We start from the raw sequence: 21,984 nt of genomic DNA on the forward strand, positions 1-21,984 counted from the left end.
TATGCAAATTAGCCGCCATCTTGTTGGCAGTTAACTGCCAATCTTAGTTGGCAGTTAATTTGCATATAGCCCTGATTAGCCAATGAAAAGGGTATCGTCGTACGCCAATTACCATTTTTCTCTTTTATTAGTGTTGATAATCTCAGCTATCATTTATATTCATATTTAAAATGTCCATGTGAATGAACTTGAAATGTCTGGCTACACTCTTAGTTTTAAGAAGCAGAGGCACTGCCCTAACCGGTTTGGCTCAGTGGATAGAGCGTCAGCCTGAGGACCGAAGGGTCCCAGGTTCGATTCTGGCCAAGGGCATGTACCTTGGTTGCGGGCACATCCCCAGTAGGGGGTGTACAGGAGGCAGCTGATCAATGTTTCTCTCTCATCGATGTTTCTAACTCTCTATCCCTCTCCCTTCCTCTCTGTAAAAAAATCAATAAAATATATTTAAAAAAAAAAAAAAAAGCAGAGGCACAAAAACCAGAAACTCAAAATAAAAATATATAAACAAATAAAATAGAAGCGTAGAGCCTGCCAGATAATCTTGTTTCTCACCAGTCCTCTTTGCTGTGCTGTATTTGTTGCTTTGGTTGATCCAGGTTAAACTCTTCTACTCACACTATATATGAGAAATCAGTATCACAGTTAGGCCACATTCAAGACACGGCCTTATCCAGTGTGTTTGAATATACGGTATAAGTATGCACATATGCAAAATTCATGGTAATCAAAAGGTTTCCATAGCAATAGAAATTAAAATCTCCCATCTCAGATTGTTACAAAGAAAAATAATCTGAAGGCAGTAAGACAACCAGTTCAATTAACTTTTACAAAGCACCTACTACGTGGGAAAGACTGTGCTAAATGCTGAGTAGTGACACTATATCCCATGAAGAGGCAAAAGGAGGGAGGGGTCGCTGTACCAACACTTGGAATAGATGTTTGCTTATTGCAAAGTACTCCTTTATTATGGGACACTGGGGTGGGGACAAGTATCTGCTGACCCAAGTACTATAAAAATTGTTTCTCATAAAACTAATGTTGCACAAAATTCGATTTTTAATGATCATTGTCTACCAGCAGCTTACAATCAAGGGCCAGTTCAAACAGGTATAAGAAAATCAGAGACACTATAAAACATTTATCCTAATGACCAACCTTGGTTTGAATATAAGAATTTAGTAGGCAGTGGGGATAGAGTATAAATAAATCAGCACGACAGGGAAGTTAGAGAATGGGGACAAAGTGTTAATATGTTAAACATTTTTTTAATTAAGAACTATTTCTCCCCAACCTTGCTTAGTCTTGAGTGGATCATCTTATTCAACTGGAGCCACAGAATAAAGATTATTTTGAGGAGCAACCAAAAATTGTGGGCCTACATGAGGCTCAAAGGGTGACTGTTTCTCCCTTTTTTCTGACAGCTAAGTGTTAAGAGAATTATAAAATGATTTTATACTGCATATCCATCAAGGTCTACATCTTTTTTTTTTTTTTCACTTGTGGACATTTTAATGAACTTCTCTCCACGTAGCTTCAAGCTACCCAGACACAGGCCTCACCAACACCCTTAATCTTCTCCTCAGCTCTTCTGCTAAAGAATTTAGCCTTCACAATGACGGGCTGCTTTGGGAGCTTTCCCTTCTCCAGAACTTTGAAGTAGCCTGATTGTACAATATCAATGATAGGAGCAGCTCCAGTCTTGTTTTTGGCATTTACCGAGTTTGCTCACTGACCGAGGTCCATAGTTTATCTAGCCTGACAGTTGGGCAGGAACTCTAGTTCCTCTCTAAGTGGTAACGCTTCATACCAAGTTCCCCAAAGTAGCCTGGGTGATATTGGTCGAAGTTGGTCCTGTGATGACGCAAGCCACCAGCATTACCTCGGCCCCCGGGGGGCTTCCTGTGCTTGCCGATGCAGCTCTGGCCATGGCTCACGTAGCCCTGAAGTTCCCGGGTCTTCCTCAGTCTGGATGGCATGTTGATGGCCGAGATGCCAGGGCCAGGCTCTTTCGAAGTCTCGAGGTTTACATCTTGAGCAGAAATGTTTATTTTCACATAAGGAACCTAAAGGTGATAAAGTGGTCTTACACAGTGGAGATCAGGTGGCTTTCCATGGCAACTGTGAGGATGGCCATGCATCTTCATGCAATGTAAAGGACCAGACAGCACTCCACGGCAAGCAGGCTACCAAGCCATGCTCTAGAGCTACTGTCCAAAGGGTCGCTTCAAGCCACATGTGACTATCTAAATTTAACCAACATTAAATAGCACTAAAGAAAAGTCGTCTATTGGCACCAATTATACCAGGTATTCTACCCTTAAGTGAAAAGTCAGCAACAGGATATGATTTATTATAAGACTTATTACAGTTCAAAAAATTCAATTATAAAATCTAGATTGGCATATGAATGTTCATTTTATAATTGTCTGAAAATTTTCATAACACAATGTTGGAAAAAATGTCTTCTAATAAACTCAGTTACACTAGACAAATCTCAAGTACTCAGTAGCCACACGTGGTAGCTAGTGGCCACTAATGGACTGCACAGTCACAGAATATTTCCATAATCTCAAAGACGTTTACTGGACAGAGCTGCTCTCGTCTAGCTGTTCAGGAGCCCAGGCAAGACTGCTGAGACTAATTCTTCACCTTAAGGTCAGGTCCGACTAGTCCCTGGGGCAGGTGGTTCATACTAACAGCACTACACATTTTTAAAGAGTAACAGAATACTAGGGCATGGTTACTGACAGGAGAAGAAATGAAAGGTCAAGTCTATTAGGCAAAGGTTGAAGAGAACTAGGAAATATGAGTGGGACCTGTGCTCATTGGGAGTTAAAATATAAATATATAGGTATACATTTAAGTCTAAACGTTTAATAATTTTTAAGCTAAGAACTCATTTAGTTCCAACAGAGATACAAAATATGTATTTGTGAAATAAGGAATAAGAGCATAATACAAGATAACTTGGTATATTGACTTTACCTTTGTAATCCTTGAGGAAATCACTGCTTTTACCAAAAACATTTACAAGTGAATACTCCCTAAGAATCTGTGATAAACGAAAAAAAACAAACAAACAAACAAAAAAACCCAGAGCCTTCTGTGAACAACCTCTATAATTACCAAAACCTTAAATCCCATCGGGTATGGAAGAAATAAGGGAAGATCTACAATTGCCTTTATCTTTTTCTTTTTTTTTTAATTTTTTGCCTCTAATGTGCCTGATACCTTTATTCTGGATACATATTCCTACCTGAAAAAATTTCTGCCAACACATGTGCCTCCTACAACAATTTTTATTATCTTTAAATGGCAAGAGACACAGTCTCCTGAAAGAAAGCACTCTCCATCCAGGTTTGGTAAGTTTTATTGAAGCAAAATTTCAACAAAAGGTGGCTTTTATTTACAGAATTCAATGCGTGTGGGGACTGTCCAACCATCTTGGACACAAGTAAAAATAAGCATTAAGCCTGTTTATGTATTTTATTATTTTCAGTTTGCATTAAAAAAAATCTGTTTGCTTCACATTCATAGAAATCCCAATATTATAAATGACAAATAAACCCTCCCTTACTCATCCTTTAATTAAATATAAAAATAGCTATAAAAAGCATAATTCAGATAGGTTTAATCTTGAAATGTAATCCAATAAGACTAAAAACTAAACATTTCAGGTCCTGTACCAAATAGTAAAATACTCGAAGGCCTTCGGGATCCCTAAAATTGAAAGAGATCAAAGTTACTTTTTTGTTCCTAAAATGCAACAACATAATTCTATAAATTAATTCCTAAAACAAAACAATAATCTAAAACAAATTAAAGGAATGCATCTTTTCTGTAAGAGAAAAAATAAAAAATTTTCTTTACCAGTATTTCATATTTAAAGTGTTTATTTTCTTATAATAGCAATGCATCACAAAAATGTATAAAGCAGATAAAATTATAAAAATAGAAAAAATAATGTTCAAAATACTATATAATGTCACTTTTCACAGAATAACTATAAACATTTTGGTGTTTCTCTATTTTCTTTACTAATTAAAATAATCCCTGTGCCCTTTTTTATTGTTGTTAATCCTCACCTTTTCCATTGATTTTTAGAGAGTGGAAGGATGGGGAGAGACCGAGAGAAACATGGATGTGAGAGAGAGACTCCCACACATGCCTGACCAAGACCAGGGATTAAGCCTGCGACCAAGGTACGTGTCCTCGATCAGAATCAAACCCTGTACCCTCAGTCCATAGGCCAAAGCTCTATCCAATGTGCTAAACAAGCTAGGGAAAATTATTCCCTGTGCCCTTTTTAACATTACTTTCTCCATTACATTAAAAAGAACTCACAAATAATTTTTAATCAATTTAACAGTTCTCTCCTTATTAGACATTTGGACATTTTTCCAATTATAAATAAGGGTTCAATGACCATCTTTATGAATAATAAAGCTTTTTCATTATCCTATATAAAGCCCTAATATGCAAATTGACCAAATGACGGAACAACCGGTTGCTATGATGCGCACTGACCACCAGGGGGCAGACACTCAATGTAGAAGCTGCCCCCTGGTGGTCAGTGCACTCCACTGCAGGTGGGCAGTAAGGAGCAAGGGGTCCTGGACTGCAAGAGCCCCAGACTGCAAGAGGGATGTCTGACTGCCAGCTTAGGCCCAATCCCCATGAGGAGCGGGCCTAAGCCGGCAGGCAGACATCCCCCGAGGGGTCCCAGACTGTGAGAGGGTGCAGGCCACGTCTGAGGGACCACCCCCCGTCCCCGCCACCGATTGCATGAATTTCATGCACTGAGCTTCTAGTTTGAGAATATTTTCGCAGAATAGACACTCAGAAATGAAATTACTACAGTGAAGATGGGTGAAAATTTAACAAAATATTGATGGCTTTTGTAGCAAATTATCAAATTGCTTTCTAAAAAACATGTACCAATTTATAATCCTAGTAGGGTATGAATGCCGTACCCTCACCAACTATGGGAAAATAAATTTGATAATTTAAAAGTATCTGGTCAGTCTTTATGAACATAGCCTTTTATACCCGATAGTAATTAGGCATTCATTCCTCTCTCCTCTAATAAATATTCATAAAGTCTCTATTATGTGCCAGGCACTGTGCTAATTTTGGAAATACACAAGGTTCTCATGGAGTTTACATACAAACCAGTAAAGCAAACAAATAAGTTATTACAATTTAGAATGATAGGAAAAAAAGGACACCAGGAGGACATTTTAAAGGTAAAGGGTGAAAAAAAAAATTAAATTAAAGGTAAAGAGTGGAAAGAAATAAATGCAGAGGGATTTTTCAGGCAAAAGCAGACAGGGAAACACAACTTAGGAAGACATACCTAGCTAAAGCCATTAAGCTATACTGGATTTTTTTTTTATTCCTCTGAAGACTAAATCCAAGGAGGAGAATGATGTGATGTGGAGCGAAGGAGGCTGATATGCAATAACAATTTCTTTTAAATTTTGTGAGTGTCCAAATTTTTTTACAAAGTAGGTAATAAAATTTGGGCATTATTATTCATAGTTATAAGATTAAGATTTTTTTGTGTAAATCAATAAATACACTGCTACCTTCTTTGACAGCAAGTCTTTAATGACATAAAAATCAGAATTTCATCTGTATAATAAACAGACAGGGTGCCAATGAAATAATCTTAGCAAACTCGCTATAGTTCTAAAATGAACCTCTCCAATAAATTTTATCAATTAGTGAAAATGCTTTAACATACTCACTTTGACTGATTTACATCAATAAGAGAACCTATTTTTGATGTAGTAAAAGAAATGTGCTCATCTCCAATTACAATTTCAAGCTCCTGAAGAAAATAAAGAAATATAATTAAATGTAGAAATCCATCCCAGAGATATCTATATTCTTGATACTAAGGGGGTCCCAATTTTAGCTGCAGGTTTTCTAACAATAATAGAGAAGGGCAGGTGGGACATAATCTGTTAGGCATAAACTGTGTCTATAAAATAAAACAATAAGAACTTCAACACCTGCACAGGAGTCCCCCAGTATTATAACTACCAAAATTACTCTGCAGAGATCTAATAAATATACTAAAAAATGAATGACATACTTAAAAGTGACACACAATTATTTCTTATATCAAGTAAACATTAAAGGCATCACTTTGAAGCACAATATTGTAAAAATAATACGGTTTTACGCTTACTTATAATAAATAAAAACCCATTTACCCTTTTCACCAGGCTCTAAAAATTAAATGCATAATATTAATAATAGTACTATACTTTAATATTATCAGTAATCTCTAAAATACGCTTATCAAATAGGCTTTATTAGACTACTTTTACAACTATGAAATCCAAGACTCAGAAGTCATAGGAAAAAACTTGTTTATAAACTGACTAGAGGCCCGATGCACGGAATTCGTGCATGAGTAGGCTCCCTAGGCCTGGCTGGCGATCAGGGCCGATCTGTGGGGTAACCAGTGGGGTGATAGGGGGCCCCCACTGGCACCTGCTTTGGCCGACCTGGTGCCGCCTGCTCGCTGGCTCCACCCCCCGCCACCACTGCCTGTCACCTCCCTCTGCAGGGCGACCGGCAGGGAGATTTGGGGCCCCTGCTGTAACCTGCCTTGGCTGGCCTGGGGCCTGCAGGTTGGAGGCAGCTCCTGCATTGAGCATCTGCCCCTGGTGGTCAGTGTGCATCATAGTGACCGGTCGTTCCACTGGTCATTCCACCGTTTGGTCGATTTGCATATTAGGCTTTTATTATATAGGATATTTGAATCGTGAACTGTAAGACTGAAAGATTGATACACTTTGACTTCACAAAACATCAAAATTAAAAACTACTAAATTAAACATAACATAATGTAGATGTTCCCAGTGTGCCATAATTATTGTATAATTTTTTTTCTATATTTTATCTGCAAACCTAAAACCAACAAATAAGAGACTATATCTGTGGTCATTTTTCAAGTTAAATAACAGATGCCGTTGAAGGCTGATCAGAAGACTTAAAGACCGACAGACAATTTCTGAAGCATGTCTAATCCTCCCCAATGACCAAAACACAAGACCACATCCTCAAGTGGGTAGATAAACTAGATTCTCCCTGCGTATAAAAGAGATATACAGTTTACTACTTATTGTTTCTGTTTTTTGTACATATGCACATATGCATAAAACAGATCTAAATTTATTTTTTAAAAGTGTTTGCAATGCATAAATACTATTAACTATTATGTTTGCTTCCTAAATAATGTTTCTTTAAATAGAAGAGTTAAATTACTACTACAGAGGGTCAACATCTGTTAAGATTTCTCCACATTTTCTTCTAGTCGAAGGTATTACAAACAAAAGTGAAATTAAATGTTTCTTCCTCCAAGGGTCATTATCTCTTTTCTCCAAGCGTTGAAAAGCCCAATTTAGGAATTAAACTATCTTTCTACTGAGGAAATCAGCCTTCAGAACTCTTCAGAAGCCCTCTGAGATACATCAGTTGCTCTGAAGAGAGTATGAGAGGCAAAGGCAGTGGTCAGCCTGAACAAAGAAACCTATCAAATCCCTCTCTGGGGCAAGAGATGAAAATAAGAGTTTTCAAAGTTATAAAGGAAATGTTACATAGTCAATGAAAAACTTAAATCCCAAATTTAACAAATACCTATACTTATTCCTAAAAAAAAGTAATTAACATGTAATAGAAATTACTCACAACAGTGTGAAAACATCCTAGGGGTGGCTATAGAAGACTGATCAGAAAGATGTCTAAATTTAGAGCTATATATCAACTCCTTTACTACTAGGAGGTAGCACAGAAAATGAGGAAAAGAAAAAAGAAAATTTACCAGTTGTAAAAGTAGTCTAAAATAAAAAACTAAGGAATCAATGAGTGGCTACTATAAATAAATAAGGAGAAACATAACAATGATATTATCAATTTTAATATTTATGCATTTAAGGAATCATTATATACAAACCTGTCGGCCAACCCTGTCAGGGGGAGGCCACAAGGCATCATCTTCTTTTGTAATTTCGCTGTCATCAATAATTCTCTTCAGTTCTTCCATTACACTCTTGTGTACATAAGCCTGAAAATAAGTTGCAATAAAATTTCATGATGCCTCTCTATTTCTTCCCACGACTCAGAAGGAAATGATAAAATGGAGTTACAAACCCTAACTATTAAAAGAGAATATCAAAGAAAAATTTAATTCTGATTCCAAAGTATAACATCAGCTAGAATCATTCATCCTTCTTATCATGTTTCTTCGCTCTCTTGCCCTTTCTTTTCACTCTTCACATCACTTAGCCCCTTTTAAAACCTGTAGTCTGTCCTGGTAACATGGGACTCAAATCTCTCCAAGTGGTTAATGGTGACAACAAAAAAATCTATGAGTTGAACAGAGACAAAGTACACATCATAGTGACTGAACTTTTTCTTTTTTTTTTTTAAATATATTTTATTGATCTTTTAACAGAGAGGAAGGGAGAGAGACAGAGAGTTAGAAACATCGATCAGCTGCCTCCTGCACATCTCCTACTGGGGATGTGCCCGCAACCCAGGTACATGCCCTTGACCGGAATCGAACCTGGGACCCTTCAGTCCGCAGGCCGACGCTCTATCCACTGAGCCAAACCGGTTTCGGCTGAACTTTTTCTTATCTCTAACTTTTAAGCCTTTCTTTTAAAATTCTTAGTGTGCTTAAATCATGATTATCATTTTAAATAGTGAATAAAAAGACAAATTAATTATAAAATGAATTAAATGATATGTTCAAATGTGGGACTACAGCTTAATATATTCAGATTGCTTCTTTTATTGTTACAGATGCTACAATTATATCTAATTTAAGCAGAATTCCTTTTCAACACATAAATTGGCTTCTTCTTTACAATACAGCCTTATATATACTTTTGTAAATTCAACAGACATAAGGAAAATGGCTAACTGTAACAATTAGACATTCCAAAAGAACTTACCTCTTTTCTGATCATGACATCATTTTTGTAATTGCTATTGTTGGCATATCTAAGCTTTCCTGTGGGGAGTGGAAAAAAATTCAATCAAAAACTGCTAAAAAAAATAAAGAAACGACACCGTAAGCAATTTTGAAGATAAACACCATTTTATACTATTACTTTTATTAATATTTCTTCCATCCTAGCATAAGACCAATGCTAGAATGTAGACATTCAAAAATTGCTGGTAAGTTCGCTGCAGTTGAAGCTAGTCAATTTTTTTAATATCCGATGCCTTTGATATAATTTTTAAATACCCAATATAATTTTTTAAATATTCAATATAATTTTTAATATTTGATGCCTCAATATAATGGGAAGGCCATTTTAGGGCCCATTTTCTTAAGCTATGCCTTGATCTAGACATAGACAAAGAAACAAACATTCCTTTTAAAGTTTATTTTTATGTCTGTATTGGTGCTGATTAACCCAGCGCATTTAATCTAACCAGTAAAACAACCTTAAAAGGTAGGTTTTATTCTCCCACATACTCCTAGTTGAGTAACTTGCTTAGGGCCACACAAGATTCAGATCTAGTTCTACCTTCCTCGAAAACTCATGCTTTCCCCATTACTCCAAAATGTTCTTTTAATCATTTTCCTTCAAATTAATGTACGCATAATGACAATGTTAATATTTTAGATTTGTGATTAGGAAGCACACAAAGCTCCTCGATAAAAGTCCGTCAGTTTGTTAACTGATCTATATTTAATTTTAATCCATCATGACTTGTACGCCCTGATGCATGCTTCTCCTCATGGCTACTCAGTTACCCAGGTAAACATGTAATGTGGTCCTGATCCTTTAAAATGAAAGGTAAAGCCTGGCAGGTGCCGCTCAGTGGTTGAGCGTGGACCTATGAACTAGGACAGTGGTTGGCAAACTGGGCTCCCGAGCCACATGCGGCTCTTCCACAAAATACCACGTGTGGGCACGCACATACAGTGCGAAACTTCGTGGCCCATGTGCAGAAGTCGGTTTTCAGCTTGGGTGAGTCTATTTTGAAGAAGTGGCGTTAGAAGAAGTGGGGGGGTGTCGTCCGTCGGGCAACAGGAGACACCCGAAGGCGGGCCGCGGGATACCAACGCGGGGGAGGCGCACGCGATTCATGCAGGAGTTGAGTGAGACTGGCTACAAGACGAGTGTGGATGGGAGAGTTGGAAAGGGTCGACCTCAGCTCTCAATCAGATTGAGGGCGTTTTCAGCAAAGGCCAGCTTAGGAGTACCCTAATTAAGTTAATAACAATGTACCTACCTATATAGTTTAAGTTTAAAAAATCTGGCTCTCAAAAGAAATTTCAATCATTGCACTGTTGATATTTGGCTCTGTTGACTAATGAGTTTGCCAACCACTGAACTAGGTAGGAGGTCATGGTTGGATACCCTGTCAGGGCACCTGCCCAGGTTCGTCTGATCCCCCAGTAGGGGGCGTGCAGGAGGCAGCCAATCAATGATGATTCTCTCATCATTGATGTTTCTATCTCTCTTCTTCTCCCTTCCTCTCTGAAATCAATAAAAATATATTTAATAAATAAATAAAAATAAAATACAGTGGTCGGTACAATTAAAATAAAATGCTAGGTAAACCTAATGAGGTGAGCCCCGTAGGAATCACTGGTTTGTGACTCACTCTTTTTGATGGAAGTGTACAGATGTTGTGGTGGTAGATAAATAGATGAGAACCACTATTCTGGCATGAAATTTCCCAAATAACATTAGACTACTTAATTTATGTGACTGACAAAAAGAGATATGGACAAGCTGAAAACTACTCATAGGCAAAGGCACTGAAAACAGTATCACATAAAAAAAGGATCGAGAATTCATATAAATTGGCTCCTTTTCTAAATGTAAAAGAAACATAGGGAGAATAAGGTGATTACAGTTTCTAAATCATTGCAGGGTTGTCCTTACCATGAGTTCTGCCTAAAGTGCCTGACACTCTTCCCCTTTCCTAATATGTGATCCTGCCCTAATTTGTCTTTCATACCCTCACGGAACTTTGTCCAAAACATGAGCACTTAACATCCATACTGATTTATGGCCTGAGTCATGTCTGTCCCGCCCACCAAGGCATACTTCCTCGCCGGAAATGAAAGAGTCTTGTTCATTACTGTACCCTCATTTTTGTATTTACATGCTGCCCAACACATAATGGGCATTCAAAACAGAGAAGTCTGTGCAGCTGGACTGTCCTTGTTGCAAGAAGAAGGGTTCAATATACAATAACACTCTCTAAAAAGAATCAGAGACGTCACAGGTAAGATGTGCTGCATGCCTTATGGGCATAGGCAGTCTTACCTCGCCCTTTGCTCAAGCTGCCCTGTCTCCGCCCCCACCCCCACCCCCCGCGCCTCGCTCCCTACCCCCCGCCCCGCTTTCCCCGCCCCCCCCCCCCCCCCCCCCCCCGCAGAAGCTAAGAAACCACCTATTTCAAGAGTCATTTCAGCTGTCACCTTCTCCGGGAAGCTTTCCTTACTCCTTCCGGTGGAACTAACCACTCCCCTTTTTTGCACTCTGAATGCATCCTATGTGAAAGACCCCAAGAACACGTCATCACGCTCATCTTTCCACACGCTGGGCTCCTCCCCTTCAGGGCGGGGCTCATTCTTTTTCCTAGACACGCACTCATGGCGCCGGAATGAATAAGATGAATGAATGGGTCGCCCACAGATTATTAGCCCACAGAGCATCTGAAGCATCCACGGGACCACCGCTCGCCGGGGATGTCTTACAAATGCTCACGCATGAGGTGGACAAACCAGATGCCCCGGAGGCCCTTCCCGGCGAGCGGACTCCGGATGCCCATTACCGTCGGTTCAACTGCAGGTCGCATCGGCCGGGACTAGCCTGTCCGGATGAGTTCACACCGAGTAATTCTCTTACCTCAAAACCTCTGTATGCCTCCTGTATTCCCCAGCTCCTACGACACGGGCCCAGCCCCCGAGTCGCTCGCACACCCGCCCCGCCCCGCCCCGCCTCCCCGCGGGCTCCCCGCCCGCTTCCCGGGCTGGCGCCGCGCAGGGGGCCGCGGGGCGGCCGCTCGTCCGCTCGTCCGCTCACCGTCCGGCCGGAACTCGAACTCCAGAAACTCGTGTCCGAACTTGCCCTTGTGCCCTACGTAGTAGCGCAGGTAGAAATCGCTGGCCATAGCCATTTTCCTCGCAGAAAGCCCGCCGTAGCCTCGGCCAACGTGCCGCCGGGCGCCTGGCAGTGACGTCAGCGCCCAGGATAGTGCGTCACTGCGGGCGCGCCTCGCTGGCCTCCGGGTCTGGGCTGCTATCGCGGGAGGGACCTGACCGCACCGGAGCGGGTAGCTCAGCTTCGGGTTAGTGCGGACAGTCATGTTATTTTTAAAATTACGTAAATCACATTATACTGGCCAAAGCACAGAAGGGTGAGCAAATGACAGCATTTTTATGGGCCGGGAACGGAGGATCGCACGTCGCATTTCCTCGTCGGGTCCTGGGGCGTTTTGTGAGTGGGGCGTGGCCTTTCCCCATTAACTGGTGGGTAAAGCTAAAGCCCGAAATCGGATTGTAAGGCTTGGATACGACCCCTTTCCTGCTGCATTTCTACCTAAAACAGTGCTCTCCCTTTGGACAACGCGAGTCATCGGGCAACTTGAAGCCTATAAATAATAGAGACAAAGAATCCCAAAATCGCAGCAGTTATGGGCGATCAGGCAGGCAGGCAGGTCTCAAACACAAGGTCTGAAAATTTGAAAGCACATTGAAACTAAAAATCCCGACAGTCATAGTATGAAAACAGTTCCTTTCAATAGGAAAACTCCATTCAGTCAGGGCTCATCTTTAGCGGCCTGGGGAGCTGTGGCAGTGACTTAGTGTGGGGTGGGCTTTGAAGGATGGGAAAAGACAAGATGAACTTTACAATCTATATTTCAAACAGCACACAGAGTAATCCTGTCTATTGATGACCTTTGACTTTCAGTGGGGTGTAGTAAAATGAGTGACAGAAGACCTGAGATTCATTCCCAACACTTCCCTCTACCTAATCTCGGTTAAGTCACTATCTCTAAGCCTGTTTGTCCATAAACCAACTGATTATACGGCAGTCAACGTTGATAGAACTATTGAGAGGACCAAATACGATGATGGAAAATAAGGTCTCAGTTTAAACGGCATATCTTCAGGGAGCTCCCCATTTTATATTCCCCTCTATCCTATTTGTTTCTTTAAAAAAATGTTTTTATTGATTTCAGAGAGAGGAAGAGAGAAACATCAATGGGAATCGGCTTCCTCCTGCACACCTGAGCTGGTAACCCAGGCCTGTGACCTGCCCAGAATAGAACTGGTGACCTCCAGTGCATGGGCCAATGCTCAACCAACTGAGCCACACAGGCTGGGCCTCTGTTTCTTTGTAGCACTTACCACAATGTATAATTTAAGAATTCTCACACAAATATGTATATAATGTATCTTACTTTCCAGACTGTAATCGAAAGCTCTCTATTTCTTTTATTCATCACCTAGCACCATGTTTTAGCATTGTTGTCCTTAACACTCAACTTAAAATATTTACATATATTTGAATGATTAAAGAAATCTTGTGTAAATTTGACTTAAATGAAGAACCTAGAAGCAATGATGAGTTTCCATAAGACTTGATTATTTAGTACCAAGCCACTCAACCTTCCTTCTCTCTACTGCCACTTAATTTAAATTCTGACTAGTCATTGTGGTATTCCTACATATGCAAGAATCATTATTTAGTTTGATGATTCATCATGACTCCGTCAGGATTCTCACTTCTACAAAGTTGTCGACAGCCAGTCATCTTTCCTACACCAGCCTTAGATGTCCTTTCCAGAGTACCCAGAGTGAGCATTCTTTAAAATCACAGATCACATGTTCAACTGAATTGTTATCATCATGATGTTTTCATAATTTTGCAGTAGTAGGAGATTACTATCAACATCCAGAAGTTCACACAAAAATGATAACTTCAACATTTTAGTCATGTGGTAATTGACCACATGTCCTGCATCAGCATGACTGATGACCAAGCTTTTCTTCTTGGCTACAGTAGATTTTAAAAGAAAAAGGTAGGAAAGATTCTAGAATAGGAAGGGAAAAGAAAGGAAACTAACATTTATTGAGCATACATTATGTGCCAGATATCATATAAATACTTATTCTCCTTCAGTCCTCACAACAACCCTGTGAGGTAAGTATTATACCCATTTCATCCTTTTTCAGACAATGTAGATTATTTAATTTTTCTATCTTTCATTCACTTTTATCCTTCCTACTATAGAGATTCTGGCAGTTGTATATCTGAAGAGCCTACTTTCACTCAATAAATATTAATTTAATGGAATAAGTTTCACAGAATCAATGGATAATTGAAATCAGAAACTATTATCCTTCTATCTTGAATATACTTTGCGAGGCCTTGATAAAGACCTGGCCTACTAAGTATTCTTACTTGGTTTCCACCTTTCATATTTATTAAACACACACAGTATATCATTCATGTTCCTAACTGACTCTAGGCTCAGTCTCCTTAATCTTATAGGGACCAGGAAGCAAGCCTGATCAACAATATATATTGAATGCTCTTAATCATAAAATGACCTCTCCATCTTCTGGTTAAAAATAGCATAAACAGAGTTCACTTACCTCAGCATTAGATAAAAGGGGCCATCTTTCTCTTACCTGTACCCAGGGGAAACTCGGAAATCTTCCTTCGTGGTTCTCCTCTAGCCCTGCATGAAGGGATCATTACTGTGGAACTTTATGTCTTCCCTCCACCTTCTCTTTGAAGGATGACCTTGGTTCACGTCTATATCCCTGAGCAAATAGGACCTTTAATTTTCTTTCTCATCAATTCCTTTTGGGGCTTTCTATTTCCTCATGTGATTCTAATTTCTCTGGACCTTATAATAGTCTAGATAAAAGCATGTTTCAGGAGGAAACTAGCCAGTGGTAGGATGTACCAGCTTATTTGTGCCATACCCCCCTGCGAAAAAATTTTTTTTCAGATTTATAAAACCTCCTTTGCAGTGACATTATCTACCACTTCTACCCTGACTCTTTAGGATTTGGGACAACATAAATGAAACTGTTTTTCCTCTACTCTGGTGTGGAGAGTCTCACCCAGCATCATTTCACATATCTAGGAAAATATATAGGGGGAGATCCAGCTCCATGTCCCACTTCTTCCTTTATGTCCCACTAGAAAGTCCGTCCTCTCTCCTTAGAGGATTTCCAAGGGTATATGATCGCACATAAATGTTTCTTGCCCCAGGATCTTCAAAGGACGCTGTAGCTGTAGGAGAGGCTCTTTACGCTGATGCCTGCCACAGCTGCATACCGTTCAGGCACCACCAACTCTGGTACCTGCAACACAGCTTTGTCATCTGCAGTTCGAGAGGCAGCTTCTAGGCGTGAGCATAATTCTCTAACTGAAGGGCGTTTGTCCTCTTTCCAGTGCCAACAGGATTTCATAAGACTATACCTGAGAGGGAAATAAGAGAAACTGACCTCCTTGGCCAGGCAAATGTCTGAGGAACATGTCTCCTCACCTAAAAATCTTAACAAAAACAACAACCCTAAAATTCTTTAATCTACTTCTTATTGTCCTGACTCATATTCTTCCCAGAGATTAACATTCTCTTCTGCTCTTAATGTAAATCTCTTAATATCATCTTCTCAATAGGGCCCTTTTAATAATAGGAATGACTGAAGATTTCTCAGGGTACAATCAGTATGACAGAACAGTTCCCACCCCACCCCCATTCTGTTGCCAAAAGCTCAGAAGTTGTGTTCTCATCTTTAGATATTACTAACTTGAAGCATACCAAACCATTAGTACAACTTATCTACCAATAAAAGGTATATCACAGCCAGGAAAATAAGAAGTCATGGTACAGCATAGGGAGTATAGTCAATAATCTATACTAATAAAAGGGTAATATGCTAATTAGACCGGGTCGACTGGCCATCTTCCAGACATCTGACTTCCTTCCGGACAAAGCCATGGTGGTGGGGGCCGAGGCAGAGGCAGTTAGGGGTGATCAGGCCAGCAGGGGAGGGCTATTGGGGGCAAGATCAGGCCTGCAGGGAAGGGAAGTTAGGGGCAATCAGGCAGGCAGGCAGAGGCATTAGGGGCAATCAGGCAGGCAAGCAGAGAGGTTAGGGGTGATCAGGCAGGCAGGCAAAGGGGTTAGGGGCAATCAGGCAGGCAGGCAGACAGGTGAGCAATTAGGAGCCAGTGGTCCCAGATTGTGAGAGGGATGTCTGACTGCCAGTTTAGGATCCCCCAAGGGGTCCCTGATTGGAGAGGGTACAGGCTGGGCTGAGTGAACCACCCCCAACCTGGTGCACAAATTTCGTACACTGGGCCACTAGTATTGTAATAACTATGTATGGCTCCAAATGGGTACTAGACTTATCAAGGTGATCACTTCCTAAGTTATATAGATGTTCAATCACTATGTTGTACACCTGAAACTAATATATTGTATGTCAACTGTAATTGAAAAATTAAAAAATTATAAAAATATATATAAGAAGTTATGGAATAATATTATTCATCCTAATTTTGGAAAGTGTAATTGGGTTTTTCCTTCCATGAATCCAGATCATTTCCCCCTTTTATAATTTACCTTCTTCAAAAAACTGCCTTAATCTAGAAAAGTATTTACCACCTTTCATCTATCTTTTCTTCAATCGAGTTTAGAGAATGTATAATGCTGTCTGTTTTCAAACACTTTCATCATGTCCCATCCCTGCTGAAGAACCTACAGTGGTTTCCCACTACCTACCATATGAAGTAGACATCCTACCCTCTAGCTTCTCTACCACATAGGCCTTGCCTAACTGAAGCCCTCTCCTCCAGCCAAGTCAGTGTCTCACTATGCCATAGATGTGGTTATCAACACCCAACTCTGTCTTTGCACATGCTGTGCCCAACTCCTTGAATATGCTCTCTGTGGTCATCATTTCCTATGGTTTTAAATCTCAATTCCTCTGTGAAGCTTTCCCTTATAAACCTCAGTGCCCTCTGTATTTCCCACACTTGTTAATGTTGAACCAAGAGACTTTGTAAAAGATGCTACTTTAATTATACTGCTAACATTTACCAAGAGCTGACTAATATAAGACATTGGAGTGGAACTTAGCATGCATCATTTCATTTTAGTCTCACAATAACTTTGAGGTAGGATTATCATTATCCCTATCTCACAATAAGTAAACAATATAGGGTAAAGTAGCAGGATTAGCACTGAACTTATGTCTTTTTGACTCAGAGATGAATCTGAGCTTTTGGTTTCAGATATCTCCTCATCCAATGTTAAATTCTTCAAGTAGTGATCTTATCAGTTAAGTGTCTCCCCCCAGTATCAAAGAGAGCCTTTTATATATAGAAAGCCTGCAAGAAATATTTGGCAGCAATTTTATTCTAGTATACACAGCCAGTATCACAATACTGTGGATATTTATAGTTATTTATAATCTATACACTAAATGATTACTTGGACTTTACCATTTAGTGCTGAAGATTTTACAAAATAGCAAAAATTGTCATGGAAATGTATGTTAGTATATTATATTCTTTCCTGCCTTCTTATAAATAATTTAACCTTTTTGTATGTCCTATAACTATCCCTTTTTGTACTTTATTAGTCATAAAATTCTGAGTGTAATTTTTATTTTTTCCTTTTTTTTTTTTTTTTTTTTTTGTGCCTTCATGGTTCACCAGTTATCCCATTCTGCTGGCAATATTGGTTCCTCTTTCTCCTGTCTTTAAAATTTCCTCCTACGTCCTTCTACTGGTTTACTTCTAATGTGCTCAGAGCTGGAAAAATAAATAGTCAATAATTTTTAAAAGTTAAATAGTAAATACGAGCCAATGAATAATTCTGGTGCAATGGATTTTATGACAGCTATATTAGAACTAAGGCTGGCAGTCTCTGACTGAGACTGACATTTAGACAAGTAAAACCCTACTGTACTTGCATTGTATTTGGTCTGCTTCGTACCTATTTTGGAAGCTTCTGGGGGAACTAAACCAAATTTGGATTCCTAACAGAGTTCTCAGTGGTTGCCTCAACATGGTGTGTGCGTGTATACACACACACATAGATATGTACATATGATATATATGACATGAGCAGATGTATTTTCCTGCATAAGTTTGATATAGGGATGTAGATTAGCACATAAAGGGCAGCTGGGGGTGATCTCTGAAAGGGGCATGATTAATAGGGAGCAATAAAAGATTTGGAATGAGAGAAGAGTAGGCCTTAAAAGCCACTTACATGGTTTGTGTGCAGCTACTGGGTCTCTTCATGATCTTCCCTCTCTGCAGATGCTGTAGAATGCTGACAGGAGGGACTTCAGGATATGGTGGTGCCCCTGTTGGTAGGGAAAGCATGAGAGTAGCAGAGAACGTTAGGTCCTCTAGAATACAAACTATAAATCTGAAGACAACATTTTTATGTTTATGCAAGATCACTCTTGGAATTATCCTTTATCCTTTGGATTTTAAAATATCCCTGGAATTGGTAAAGTGTTGAGGAAAAAAGAAAAAAAGCAAAAAAAAAATAATTAAAAGGTGTAGAAGGATTTCATGTCAGCCCAGTTTAAACCTCAGAGATTCAACTGAAACCCCTTCTCATAGAATATGTCATCCATCACTCAAACCTACTTGCATACAGGTACATACCTAGAGTCACCATCTCATAAAGCAGGATACCAAAGGACCAGCTATAAAAGAAACAAAGTCATTTAATTAATCTCTGTTTTTCCTTTCCTAAAGAGAACTCACTTAAACATCGGAGGCCTTCAGATGTTAAACAGAGAAGGCAAAGTAATGGAACAGAGAGTGTCTGATAAAATAAGCCAAGTAAGAGTGCCATTTGAAAGCATTTCTATCCAATCCCCTTAGAGTGTAATCCCTTTGAAGACTGGATTCATGTCTACTTTTTTTCTATATTTCATATTAACAGATATTTACTCTTATTGGCTAAATTATGGGTGTGTTTATGCAAACACATTCTCACCCAAACATAAAGAAATTCCCCTCAGCATATTTTTCATCCTTTCCATTCCTTCCTGCTGAAATTCCAGCCTTTATTTTTAGCCCAAGACCAAGTGAGGGTTATCATTTATCTACTCTTTCCTCAGTATATCTAATTGACCAAACCTAGGAAAAATATTAACAGAACAAGCTTTATACATAGTTGGAATACATATTTCCCTATGCAACATAATTTGAGAGATGTCTATTTCACTATTCTATACACCATCATTCAATGAGTAATGTTTCCCAGTTCAGTGTATTGCTCCCAGACTTTTACTGAGAAGCTGATGTCAGTGAAGCAGCAATGGAAGTCTCTTAATTGACTTACCATTTTAACTGACTTTCTACATTTTCTCTGCTGCTCATGACATTCATGGTTAGTAAGATAGTCCATCTTACACCTATGTACTTCTCCAAGCAGTTGAGTTATATGGTTATCAAAAGTCAATTGTGATTCTTTACAGTCCTATTTATACCAATCATACATGTAGCTATAATTATGTAATCAATTAAATATTATGCAAGCTAATTAAATATGAATGCAAACAATATTAGCTCCCTGAAAAGTAGGCTGAATGCTTTGAAAATATTCTATAAAAAATAAGCTGCTAAAAAGAAAGTGGTATCAAATTGTGTGGGTGACACAAATGTAAAAAAAATAGGAAAAATAACAATAAATGTCTGCGGTCAAATTGTTTCACAACTGTTTTTCAAGTTTCTCGCTCAGAATTTAAACTGAAACTCAAAAATAATTTATGACGGATACTATTATACAAGAAACAACATGTAACATCATTCAGCAGGTCCATCCTCATGAAAAAGGTCTTGACCCTCCTCCAAAGCTCAATCAATATATATCCATTTATATGTTTTAGTTAAAATAAATTATTTGAGGCATGTATGTATATTTCTTTTTACTTTAATAATTCCTGGTTTAACTGAACTTTTGATTAAGTGGACCCACGTCCTTCAAATTAAAAGGACTCTACTAGATATCAGTATAAACAATCTTTTCATTTTTCTTTTTGCTTTTCTAATTAAGGTTGCTAATCTAATACTGAAGGAATAATTCGAAAGGCATTAAAAAAGATTGCAGCCAGATGCCAAATACGAGCTCTGTCACATAATACGCATTTCTGCTTGAGAGTCTGTCTGACTTCTAAGTAAACATAATTGACAACAGACGCTGTCATGGTCAGGGACTAGAGGACACTCAGGTCAAGAAGGGAAGAAATCCCAGGGGCAGGAACAAACCGTACATGTCTCCTCTGATGCCGGCTGGTCTCAGCAGTAGCCTTTCTGGGGCAAGCCACTTGAGGGGCACAGTGCGAGTAGAGGTGATAGCCCCTTGGGTGTGGACTTCATAAGCCAGGCCCAGTCCACAGAGCTTAGCGGTAAGGTCACATTGGATCAGAATATTTCTGGCTGCCACATCCCCATGGAACAGATGTTTATCCTGAAGAAATTCCTATCAATTTAAGATCAAAGGTAGATCAGCTGTCTGAGGTCATGGCTTGGATCACACCCAAGGAGAAGCAGTGCTAGGGATCATCAAAAAGATAAGGACATTTTCTATTCCAAGCAAGTCTCTGTAACATTTTTATATCACTTCCAAGTCATGATAATGGATCAGACATTTTGCAAGTCCAACCAAACATGTTCTAAACTAATATTTCTTGGTTTTTAGGTATAAAATTATTTAGCATTGGCTTCACTCGAGGGCTTCCCCATAGTCTCTGGGTGGAGGCAGCAGTGACGTCCCCAGTGTTGACAGCGATAGCCGGGGGTGGGGTGGGGTGATGGACACCCATGGCGCTGGCTGGGGCATCACCACTGGCCTTGACCTTGAAATGGTGCTGCTGGCTGAGCACCTGCTGAAGCCACTGCCCAAGGACAAGCAGATTGAGATGGGGCCCTTCCTCTAGGTGCTTTCCCACCTGCCACCCTTCTTTGATTGCCTTGAGTCCACAGTGTTTACACCCATCAAGGCAGACCTAAGTGCCAACATTATGAAAATTAAAGCTGTGATTGACACACTGACTGGCCAAGTTCTGGACCATATAGAACATCCTGAGGGCAAAGAAGGAAATGTGTGGAGCAGAGTGGCCCCAAGTGGGGCTAGGCTGGTGCCCATGTGGCTGAAGAGGCCTCCGCTTCATCCAGATCTTCCTCCAGATCTGTGATGGGGAGTGGGCTGAGAACCACCCCAACTTCATCCACATCAATGCCACCAACGCCTAGGAGATGGCCCTCAGGAAGCATCACAGCTGGATCTTGCAGAAGATCTTCCAGGCAGCACTGTATGCAACACCCCATAAGTCCGACTTCCTGAAAGCGCTCGCCAAGGGCCAGACATGAGGGAGGAGGAGTGCCTGGAGAAGGTCTGCCTTTTCCTGGTCAACTACAGGGCCACCACTGAAATCACCTAGGAGATGTCACCAGGATGAACCCTGGTCTCAATGACAAGGTGTAGGTGTGCCACCTGCCGCCCCACATGCGGCTGCTCACAGAAACAGACAAACCAGAATCACTGCGAATCTAGCTGGCAGGCTGCCCTTGGCCTGCCTCCCCCAGAGCAGCCAGAGTCTGGCTGGGGTCTGCGGAAGACAGCCCTGGTTTCTGAAAAGTCATTTTTGGCTTCTATCCTAATGGAGCAATAAGTGTCCTACTTCTGAATCACCTTTGAATTTCACAACAGCACAGACGGACTATACCTTCATTTCAGTGTGGTAAAAAGCAATGTTGCTAATAAATCAAGACCTAGGGTTTTTTGTCCCCACCCCCGAGATGGTGCATGACTCTGAGGACGTATACCTCACTTTAAAAATGAGGATCTGGTGCAGTGATGTTTTGGGTAGTTTAAGGACAAGGAGGAATTTGATTTGAAATTATACAGGACCCTGATTGTGGGAATTTTTTTTTA

General features: G+C 40.0%; 2 protein-coding genes, 1 long non-coding RNA gene and 2 pseudogenes across 11 annotated transcripts in view; 2 read left to right on the forward strand and 3 right to left on the reverse strand.

Moving 5' to 3' along the window:
- Positions 1-1,480: 1,480 nt before the first annotated feature.
- LOC132227285 (large ribosomal subunit protein uL15-like) lies at positions 1,481-3,220 on the reverse strand (annotated as a pseudogene).
- Positions 3,221-3,354: 134 nt separating this feature from the next.
- Positions 3,355-12,256, reverse strand: MAGOHB (mago homolog B, exon junction complex subunit). Of its 3 annotated transcripts, none has more exons than XM_059682197.1 (5): positions 12,075-12,256; positions 8,973-9,031; positions 7,970-8,080; positions 5,751-5,833; positions 3,355-3,720 (listed from the first exon to the last, which is right to left on the reverse strand). In XM_059682197.1, the coding sequence occupies exons 1-5, from the start codon at positions 12,166-12,168 to the stop codon at positions 3,621-3,623; spliced, it is 447 nt and encodes a 148-aa protein (XP_059538180.1). In that variant the 5' UTR covers positions 12,169-12,256; the 3' UTR covers positions 3,355-3,620. The 3 variants fall into 3 exon arrangements, with proteins under 3 accessions (XP_059538180.1, XP_059538182.1, XP_059538181.1); XM_059682199.1 differs by lacking the exon at positions 12,075-12,256 and adding an exon at positions 11,824-11,952; XM_059682198.1 differs by lacking the exon at positions 12,075-12,256 and adding an exon at positions 11,440-11,585.
- LOC132227288 (uncharacterized) lies at positions 11,699-14,988 on the forward strand. 2 transcript variants are annotated; one of them, XR_009451159.1, is made up of 2 exons: positions 11,699-11,824; positions 13,234-14,988. It is a non-coding gene; the product is annotated as an uncharacterized LOC132227288 (long non-coding RNA). The 2 variants fall into 2 exon arrangements; XR_009451158.1 differs by lacking the exon at positions 11,699-11,824 and adding an exon at positions 12,239-12,408.
- Positions 14,108-21,984, reverse strand: part of STYK1 (serine/threonine/tyrosine kinase 1) — a 42,527-nt gene continuing 34,650 nt past the window's right edge. For 5 of the 6 annotated variants that reach the window (XM_059682193.1, XM_059682191.1, XM_059682190.1 and 2 more), the window contains 4 exons: positions 20,321-20,529; positions 18,705-18,745; positions 18,298-18,394; positions 14,108-15,491 (listed from right to left, as the gene is read on the reverse strand). In XM_059682193.1, the coding sequence (XP_059538176.1) occupies positions 15,287-15,491; positions 18,298-18,394; positions 18,705-18,745; positions 20,321-20,529 (552 nt within the window). In that variant the 3' untranslated portion in view covers positions 14,108-15,286. Of the gene's footprint in view, positions 15,492-17,682; positions 17,835-18,297; positions 18,395-18,704; positions 18,746-20,320; positions 20,530-21,984 lie in introns of those variants that run through there. The other variant, XM_059682194.1, reaches the window with a different exon arrangement.
- On the forward strand, positions 20,912-21,534 carry LOC132227284 (glycolipid transfer protein-like; annotated as a pseudogene).

The sequence above is a fragment of the Myotis daubentonii genome, chromosome 2, assembly GCF_963259705.1.
Source record: "Myotis daubentonii chromosome 2, mMyoDau2.1, whole genome shotgun sequence".
In the NCBI taxonomy this organism is placed as follows: domain Eukaryota; kingdom Metazoa; phylum Chordata; class Mammalia; order Chiroptera; family Vespertilionidae; genus Myotis; species Myotis daubentonii.